This window comes from Gallinula chloropus, assembly GCF_964237585.1.
Source record: "Gallinula chloropus genome assembly, chromosome: 1".
Taxonomy (NCBI): Eukaryota; Metazoa; Chordata; class Aves; order Gruiformes; family Rallidae; genus Gallinula; species Gallinula chloropus.
This window is the reverse complement of record NC_140085.1, coordinates 1,336,860-1,346,826: the sequence shown is the minus strand read 5'-3', so window position 1 is coordinate 1,346,826 and position 9,967 is coordinate 1,336,860. Positions and strand designations below refer to the sequence as shown.

At 54.3% G+C, this 9,967-nt stretch overlaps 1 protein-coding gene across 1 annotated transcript in view; it reads left to right on the top strand.

Annotated features, from left to right (window-relative positions):
* Positions 1-2,831: 2,831 nt before the first annotated feature.
* NRF1 (nuclear respiratory factor 1) overlaps positions 2,832-9,967 on the top strand; it is a gene marked incomplete at its 5' end in the record, with an annotated part of 60,787 nt that continues 53,651 nt past the window's right edge. The window contains 2 exons of the mRNA XM_084280382.1: positions 2,832-3,054; positions 7,577-7,691. Of these exons, the coding sequence (XP_084136508.1) occupies positions 2,832-3,054; positions 7,577-7,691 (338 nt within the window). The remainder of the gene's footprint in view (positions 3,055-7,576; positions 7,692-9,967) is intronic.

The following is a 9,967-nucleotide window of genomic DNA, read 5'->3' as shown; positions in this document are numbered from 1 at the left end:
ACCTCCTCCCTCTGTACAACTCTGGGCTCCATCAGCGGAGGGGTGGCAGCAGGGACAGGGAGGGGATTGTCCCTCTCTGCTCTGCCCTGTGAGGCCCCAGCTGGAGTCCTGTGTCCAGAGCTGGGGCCCCCAATACAAGAAGGATGTGGGACTTTTGGAGAGGGTTCAGAGGAGCCACAAGGATGATTAGAGGGCTGGAGCACCTGCCCTACAAAGAGAGGCTGAGGGAACTGGGCTTGTTCAGCCTGGAGAAGAGAAGGCTGCGGGGGGACCTCATTGCACCTTCCAGTCCCTGAAGGGAGCTTATAGGCAAGAGGGGATTTGACTTTTTAAAAGAGCAGATAATGGCAGGACAAGGGGGAATGGACTAAAGCTAAAGGAGGGAAGGTTTAGATTAGATATTAGGGGGAAGTTTTTTACAGAAAGAGTGGTGAGGGGCTGGAAGGAGCTGCCCAGAGAGGGGGTGGATGCCCCATCCCTGGAGGTGTCCAAGGCCAGGTTGGCTGGGGCCCTGGGCAACCTTGTGTAGCTCCAGGCCTGGAGGTTGGTGTCCCTGCCTGTGTCAGTAGGGTTGGAGCTCTGTGACCCTTGGGGTTCCTTCCAGCCCAGACCAGGCTGGGATTCTATGATAACTCCCTGGAAGGAGGGGGAAGTGAGGTTGGGGTTGGCCTCTTCTCCCAAGTAACCAGCAAGAGGAAGAGAAGAAGTGGTCTTAAGTTGTGTCAGAGGAGGTTTAGGAAACATTCCTTCCTTGGACCTGGCTGCCCAGAGAGGTGGTGGAGTCCCCATCCCTGGAGGGCTTCAAAACACGTGTAGATGTGGCACTCCAGGACATGGTTTAGTTGACATGATGGTGTTGAACAGATGGTTGAACCTGATGGTCTTTGAGGTCCTTTCCAACCTTAAAGATTCGATGATTCCATCTGAACTAAAACAGCTCCAGAGGTCTAAGGATAAAAATAAGGCCAGGCCCTGGCTGTGTGGGAGTTCCTCCAGGCGTGCTGGTGTCCCTCATCATTTCTTCTGGAGTGGATGGTTTATTTTTGGCTGGGTTTGAAGAGCCATGAAGCAACATTCAGCGAGGTGGCTTTGACAGAGGACAGTTTTCTCCAGTGGGATAACCCACCTGGGGTGTTTTATGGGTCAAGTTGTATCTCTACATTCACACCACAGATGATGCTGAGCAGATGAGCCCTTCATTTGTGTCCATGTGGTTTTAAATTCAGCGTAGAGCTGGTTTATGTTCAGTTTCTGTTGTTTCCTGGTGGTTTGAATGGTTACAGCTTCTGCTCTTTCGGATTGCTCTGCTCCTTCTGGGCCTGGTATCCTTCCAGCCATGGTGTCAACAGCCATTGATCATAGTTGACAGCACATCAAAGGAACCTCTGACACAGTCATGAAGCAGCTGTGCTGTGTGATGAGAGGGACTTTATCCTCATATTTTTTTAAGCACTTTAAATTACTTTAGAAATACTCCTGGCTGTCCTCCAAGGCTTCTGGGCTGAGCCACAGCTACCAGGAAATGTCTCTGCAGACATCTTCAGATCATTAGGATTTCCTTACACCTGAAACTCTTCTGGTTTCTGAAGTAAAACCAGGATTAAACTTTCCTTTTCTGGAATGATGAATTCTCACTTCTGAAATGAATCAAGAGCAACATTCCTTTCAGCCACAGAGATGATCAGGGGGCTGGAGCAGCTCCCCTATGGAGAGAGGCTGAGGGAGCTGGGCTGGGTCAGCCTGGAGAAGAGAAGGCTGTGGGGGGACCTCATTGCACCTTCCAGTCCCTGAAGGGAGCAGAGGAACAGGAGGGGAATGGGCTTGTTAAAGGGCAGAGACTGGCAGGACAAGGGGGCTGGAGTGAAGCTGGAGGAGGGAAGGGGGAGATGGGATATCAGGGGGAAGTTCTTTGGAGAGAGAGTGGTGAGGGGCTGGAAGGGGCTGCCCAGAGAGGGGGTGGGTGCCCCATCCCTGGGGGTGTCCAAGGCCAGGTTGGCTGGGGCCCTGGGCAACCTTGTGTAGCTCCAGGCCTGGAGGTTGGTGTCCCTGCCTGTGTCAGGGGGGTTGGAGCTCTGTGACCCTTGGGGTCCCTTCCAACCCAGCCCAGTCTCTGTATGGTGGACACACACTGAAAATATCTGTGTTCCTCCTGTCTTGCTCTTCTGCACAGATTTATGCTCATGGCGTGTGGTCCAGTGCCCTGCTGACTACATAAGCTGCTCCTCAGCTCAGTGGTTCACCACTAGATGCATTAAATAAATACTCTTTGTGTAACATTGTGCTTGGGCTGTAATGACTTCACCTTCTTCCTGGCTCTAAATTAGTAAGGCAACAGAAGTGGTCTGTAGAACACAACTTGCTGCCAGGAAGCTTCTGGTAGTGGCATCCTCATGTGTGTCCTGAGCTGTTGAGGTTGGAGGGGAGAGATTGTGTATCACCCTTGAGCATCTTTCCTGCAAGCTAGAGTTTGAAGTGGGAAATCTAAATTAGAGCTTTAATCAGAGCTTTTAATACGTAGGGTGTGCAGGAGATGTAATCTTGGGGCTGCAAGGTCCCAAAACACCTTTCCTCCAGCAGAGGTGACAGCCTCTGGGTGCTGTGAGGTGTTGTTTGGAAGCATGGATTTTTCAAAGCTCTTGAAATTTAAGTTCCTCTTCTGGCTCCTGGTGCAGTAGAAGATGACTGCCACCAGGAGAGGTAATCTCTGCTCCTTCTTTGCCATGCCCTCCTCACCTAGCTGGCTCAGAAGCCTTTGGCTGCTCTTCCTTCCATTGCATCACTGTCAGTAACTCCTGCCCTGTAACTTTTGTCTCCTCTGAAAGCAGCTATTGATGGAAGAACACGGAGTGACCCAAACAGAGCACATGGCCACCATCGAGGCCCACGCAGTGGCCCAGCAGGTGCAGCAGGTCCATGTGGCCACCTACACAGAGCACAGCATGCTGAGCGCGGATGAGGACTCCCCGTCATCACCAGAGGACACCTCCTACGATGACTCTGACATCCTCAACTCCACAGCTGCTGATGAGGTCACTGCCCACCTTGCTGCAGCAGGTAAAGGCAGCAGGAGGCTCTGCAGCACGAGGGTTGCATGTGGTGCTGATGGGTGAGCCCATCACTGGATGCTCTGGATTCTTCCTCACTGCTCTGGCTTTAGTAGCACCTCTTCTCAAGGACCATTGGACCTTGCACTGCTTTAGCTGTGGAGGTGCTGGGAATGGGAGCTTGGTTTGTAGGATACAAAAGACAAAATGCTGCCTCAGGTAATGGACCTCCAGGGAAACACTTTGTATCAGAAAGAGTGTGGCCAGTAGGGCTGGGGAGGGGATGGTGCCCTTGGGCTGGGCACTGGGGAGGCTGCAGCTGGAGTGCTGGGTCCAGTTCTGGGCTCCTCAGCATCAGAAGGACATGGAGGTCCTGGAGTGTGTCCAGAGAAGGGCAACCAGGCTGGGGAAGGGGCTGGAGGGCAAATCCTCTGAGGAGCAGCTGAGGGAGCTGGGGGTGCTGAGCCTGGAGAAGAGGAGGCTGAGGGGAGCCCTTCTCCCCACCTCCCCTGCCCTGCCAGGAGGGTGCAGAGAGGTGGGCGATGGTCTCTGCAGCCAGGGGCCAGGAGCTGGGCCAAGGGGCAATGGGCTCAAGCTGCCCCAGGGCAGGGTCAGCTCAGCTGGGAGGGCAAAGTTCTTCCCTGGCAGAGTTGTGGGGCTGTGGCACAGGCTGCCCAGGGAGGGGGCTGAGTCCCCAGCCCTGGGGGTGTTTAACAGAGGGGAGATGAGGTGCTCAGGGAGCTGGGGCAGCACAGGACAGGGATGGTGGGACTCCATGGTCTTAAAGGGCTTTTCCAACCCTGTCATTGTATGATTCTGGGATAAATAAGCACTCACAGACTTGTCTGAGCCTTTATCAGCATAAAACTGCTCTTGCGCTTGACCAAACCTGTGAAGTCTCAGAATCCCAGACTCACAGAATCACAGGGGTTTGAAGGGACCTCCAGAGATCATGGGGTCCAACCCCCCTGCCAAAGCAGGGTCCCTAGGACAGGTCACACAGGTCGGTGTCCAGATGGGGCTGGAATCTCTCCAGAGAAGGAGACTCCACACCCCCTGGGCAGCCTGTCCCAGGGCTCCCTCACCCTCACTGGCAAGAAGTTCTGCCCCAGATTGGGGGGGAACTCCCTGTGCTCCAACTTGAGCCCATCACCCCTTGTCCTGTCCCCACAGACACTGAGCAGAGGCTGCCCATGGCCCCCTGGGTCCCACCCTTCAGCTCTTGAGAACCAGTGATCAGATCCCCTCTCAGGCTTCTTCTCTCCAGGCTGAACAGCCCCAGCTCCCTCAGCCTTTCCCACACCCCTTTCTGGAGGTCACCAGTAGAAGCACAATCCTCTGTGTGTTACTGGGTTTGTTTCCAATTAACTTAATGAACCTTCCCCTTACACAGACCCTGTGCCCAGAGCTTGATCACGATAGTGTGGCCCTACCATGGTCCCTGCTGCTCTTCAGGAGGCCATACTAGGATGCTGCTGGAAACTCTGGGTTTCAATTTCTTCCCTGTTAGAACTGGTCCTTAATCCCTGGGGAAAACCTCAGGGTCCTGATGCACTAGGTGAGGTGTTGTGGTGGTTTAGCCCTGGCTGGAGGCCAGACACCCACCAAAGTCAATCTATTACTCTCCTTCTTAGTTGGACAGGGGAGAAAGTATATATTAAGAGGCTCAGGAGACAAAATAAGGACAAGGAGAGATCTTTCTGTCAGCAATGACATGGGCAAAACAGCCTCAACACAAAGTGAAGAGAGAAAACTACCTAATTTATTACACTACACTACAAAGAACAGTGAAACCAGAGTCAGGAGTGTGACCAGATCTTAAAGCAAACCCAACCAGATCTTAAAACACTTCCCCCCCCCCCGTCCCCGTCCCCCCCATTCCCTTCTTAGCAGACTTTAGGCAGGATTTTGCTCCCTTCTTCCCTCCCTGTTCACAGCACAGGGGGGCAGGGACTGGGAAAAAAAGTAGGGTTTTTGGTTACTTCTTCATGAGCTGTTTTCCTTTTCCAGATCTTAAAACACCTCTAACCTCCCCCCCAGCTCCAGACTTCACTCTAGTCATGATTTCACTCCCTTCTTCCCCCTGCTTGCAGCACAGGGGTGCAGGGACTGGGAGATGGGTCTTTGCTCAGTCCCTTGCAAGTTGGTTTTCATTCCACACCCTCCCCCTGCTGCACTGTGGGGTCTCACCCACAGGAGACAGTTCTCCATGAACTTCTCCAACGTGAATCCTTTCCCACAGGGCTTTATCTCTTTATCACAGTGTCTCTCAGTCCCAGTCATAGAATCATAGAATTGTAGGGGTTGGAGGGGACCTCCAGAGATCATCAGGTCCAACCCTCTGCCAAAGCAGGGTCCCTAGGACAGGTCACACAGATCGGTGTCCAGATGGGGCTGGAATCTCTCCAGAGAAGGAGACTCCACACCCCCTGGGCAGCCTGTCCCAGGGCTCCCTCACCCTCACTGGGAAGAAGTTCTTCCCCACATTGGGGGGGAACTTCCTGTGCTCCAACTTGCAGCCACTGCCCCTTGTCCTGTCCCCACAGACCACTGAAAAGGGGCTGGCTGATTCCCCCTGCATCCCCTGCTTCAGATAATTATAAACTTTAATTAGGTCCCCCCATAGTCTTCTCTTCTCAAGGCTGAACACTCAGCCTTTCCTCATAGAGGAGATGCTCCAGGCCCCTAATCGTCTTTGTAGCCCTTCTCTGGACTCTTTCCAGGAGATCCCTGTCCTTTTAATCTCAGGAGCCCAGAACTGGACACAACACTCCAGGTGGGGCCTGAGCAGGGCAGAGCAGAGGGGGAGGATCCCCTCCTGTCACCTGCTGCCCACACTCCTCCTGATGCCCCCCAGGATCCCATTGTCTCTCTCAGCCCCCAGGGCACACTGCTGGCTCATGGCCACCCTGTCACCCACCAGCACCCCCAGGTCCTTCTCCTCAGAGCTCCTCTCCAGCAGCTCCCCCCAGCCTGTCCTGATTCCAGCCCTTATTCCTTCCCAGGTGCCAGACTCTCCACTTGCTCTTGTTGAACCACCTCTGGTTTCTCCCTGCCGAGCTCTGCAGCCTGGCCAGGTCTCTCTGGATGGCAGCACAGTGTCCTGTGTGGCACCCACTCCTCCCAGCTTTGTACCATCGGCACTTGCTGAGGGTGGATGCTGTTCCCTCAGCAAGGTTGTCAGTGAAGATATTGAACAGGACTGGACCCAACACAAGCCCTGGGGAACACCGCTAGTCACAGGCCTCCAGTCAGATTCTGCTCCTTGAATCACAACCCTCTGAGCCCGTTCTGACAGCCAGTTCTCAACCCACCTCACTGTCCACTCATCTATCCCATGCTTTCTCAGCTTTGCTATCAGGGTGTCATGGGAGACAGTATCAAAGGCCCTGCTGAAGTTAAGGTAGATGACATCCACTGCTCTCCCTCCATCTGCCCAGCCTTTCATGAGATCATAGAAGGCTATGAGATTCATTGAGCACGATCTCCCCTTGGTAAATCCATGCTGACTGCTCCTCATGACCTTCTTCTCCCAATTGCTTGGAGATGGTGTCCAGAACAAGCTGTTCCATCACCTTTCCGGGGTCAGAGGTGCAGCTGACTGGCCTCCACAGGGTTCCAAGCCTCCCCCCAGCAAACCTGTTCCAAGGCAAATCTCTCTCTCTCATCTCTGTGTCTCTGTTTCTCCTCGTGGCTGCAAGTGCTGGCAGGGGCTTGTTCCAACGTAGGGTCACTGCATCTCCTCTGTGTCTCCACCTGCTCCATCCAGCCTGGAGCCCCTCCACGGGCTGCAGGTGGGGTCTGGACCTTTTCCATGGGTTTCTCCACGGGCTGCAAGGGGCATCTTTCTCTCCAGCACCTCGGTCACCTCCTTCCCTGCCCCTTTCCAGCCTTGGTGTCTGCACAGCTCGTCACATCTTCTCTCTCCCTCCTCTGGTGGCAAAATGCAGCTGCTTCCAGGTTGTTTTCTCCTATATGTGATTCTCAGAGGTGCTGTGATTATCTCTAGCCACCACTTTGGCCTTGAATTGCCTGATATTTACATTTTTGGGGGCCAGCAGAGCATTCCAGCAGCCATTTTCTGCAGCCCCTGGTCTCTCTTTCAGCACCCAGCTACTCAGAACTACCACAGGTGTCCAAGCAGGATCTGACACATTGTACCCCCTCTCTTTTCCCCCCCTACCACCAGCATCTCCTCCCTTGTAGTCAGTTATTTGAAGTCTTGGCACACTCAGGAGTTTTTCAGGATGTTTGGAAGATAAAATACATAATTATGGGATTGTAAGGGAAACTCTGGATTGAAATATGTGACTTTCAACTGGGACTGAGCTGGGATTTGCTGGCCTTTTGATGCTGGAGAGGAGGGATCCCAGCAGCCAGGAGCTGAGTGAGAAATTCAGCTCACCCTGGTCTGGTGGGGAGACCCATCCCTTGCCAGGGGACAGGGTGATGGGGGTGGCAATATGATGTCCTTTCTGACCAGTTCCTAAGCCTCCTGTGCTGATTTTCCCCCTTTGTGGTTTGATTTCCAGGTCCTGTGGGGATGGCAGCAGCTGCTGCCGTGGCAACGGGTAAGAAGCGGAAGCGACCACATGTGTTTGAGTCCAACCCATCCATCCGCAAGAGGCAGCAGACACGTTTGCTACGGTAAGGAGCCCACCCCCCCTGTGCCAAAGGGGGGTGGGGAATGGAACCACATCCAGCTGGAGGCTGCTCCCCAGTGGCATCCCCCAGGGCTCAGTGCTGGGGCCAGTTCTGTTCAACATCTTTATCCGTGACCTGGGTGAAGGGATTGGATGTTCCCTCTGTCAGTTTGGGGGTGACACTAAACTAGGAGGAAGTGTTGACCTGCCTGAGGGTGGGGAGGCTCTTCAGAGGGGTCTGAACAGGCTGGACTGATGGGCTGAGACCAATGGGACGAGGTTCAACAAGGCCAAGGGCAGAGTCCTGCCCATGGGACATGACAACCCCCAGCAGCACTACAGGCTGGGAGACACTGGCTGGAGAGCTGTCAGGCAGAGAAGGACTTGGGAGTGTTGGGTGACTGCAGGCTGAATATGAGCCAGCAGTGTGCCCAGGTGGCCAGGAAGGCCAACAGCATCCTGGCTTGTGTCAGAGCCAGCGTGGCCAGGAGGGCTGGGGAGGGGATTGTGCCCCTGGGCTGGGCACTGGGGAGGCTGCAGCTGGAGTGCTGGGTCCAGTTCTGGGCTCCTCAGCATCAGAAGGACATGGAGGTCCTGGAGCGAGTGCAGAGAAGGGCAACCAGGCTGGGGAAGGGGCTGGAGGGCAAATCCTCTGAGGAGCAGCTGAGGGAGCTGGGGGTGCTGAGCCTGGAGAAGAGGAGGCTGAGGGGAGACCTTCTCCCCACCTCCCCTCCCCTGCCAGGAGGGTGCAGAGAGGTGGGCGATGGTCTCTGCAGCCAGGGGCCAGGAGCTGGGCCAAGGGGCAATGGGCTCAAGCTGCCCCAGGGCAGGGTCAGCTCAGCTGGGAGGGCAAAGTTCTTCCCTGGCAGAGCTGTGGGGCTGTGGCACAGGCTGCCCAGGGAGGAGGCTGAGTCCCCAGCCCTGGGGGTGTTTAACAGAGGGGAGATGAGGTGCTCAGGGAGCTGGGTCAGCACAGGATAGGGACAGTTGGACTTGATGATCTTAAAGGTCTTTTCCCACCTTGTGATTCTGTGAAAACCTAGTGTGTGCATGCCTGGATTTCCTCTGCCAGGAGAGCCTGTTGTGTGAGCTGGGTGCTGAAGACAGACCCAGCCTGTAACGTACAGCGTTGGGGGGAGAATAATCGAGGGGAGAATAACAGAGGGGAGATCCCTGCCAGAGCTGAAACCCTTTCTTTGCCTCTAGAATCTTGCTCTATGATGGAGCAGACCCACAGCCTGCCTGGTGTTGCATTACAGGTGCTCTGAGGCTGTCTGCCCGCCTGATGGCCACCTAGGAGCACTGATGCTGCACAGGCTTTCCACAGCCTGCAGAGAATTTCACCTGTGGGAAACACTTGTGTGTCTTGGCTGATGCTACTTGGGTTTGGAACAAGGCAGTTTTCTTGCTTTTTTGAAATTGTTTTGGATGTAGTTGGGTTATCTCAGAAGAGTTTGGAATATTTTCTCCCTCCGTTACTTGCTGGGTGCCTCCTGTGTGGAGGTTTAATGCTCTGACATAGTGATGGCCAATCTTCTCCTGTTCTGACTCTTGGAAAGTTGAGGTTTCCTTAGATTCTGCTTTCTCATCCGCTGTGTCCCACACCACCCTTTGCCCTTGATCAAACTGGAGTGAAATGTAGCAAGGTTAGTGTGAAATCCCAGCATCTCCTGAGCTGGAAGAGACCCCCAAGGCCCATCCAGTCCCACTCCTGGCTCCACACAGCCCCAGCCCAGCCAGAGGTGGCACTGAGGGCATCGGCCAGGCGCTTCTTGCCCTCAGCCCAGCTCGGGGCTGGGACCCTTTCCCTGGGGAGCCTGTGCCAGTGCCCGACCCCCCTCTCAGCACAGAACCTCTTCCTAACAGCCGACCTGACCCTCCCCTGGGGCAGCTTCACGCTGGCCCCTCGGGTTCCAGCCCTGGGCCCCAAAGAGAGGAGAGAGATGGGCGCTGCCCCTTCGCTCCCCTGGGCAGGAAGCCACACACCGTATTCCCTGGGAGTGGATTCCTTTTCTTTCATAGCTTCACTCTGCCTTCCCCTGCAGACCCACCCATGTTTATCACAACATTTCTAAACAGCAAATTCTTTTCTCTTTTGAAACATGAACAATATATTTTCCAAGAAAATCCTCTCTAAAGGGATTACTTCTTCCCCCTTCCTGCAGTTACTTTGTTTTACCACATGCCAGTTCCTTCCAAAATACATCCTGATGCATCTTAAAGGTCTTTTCCAACCTTGTGATTCTGTGATTCTGTTTCTGTTCATAGTCTGAGCTGTTT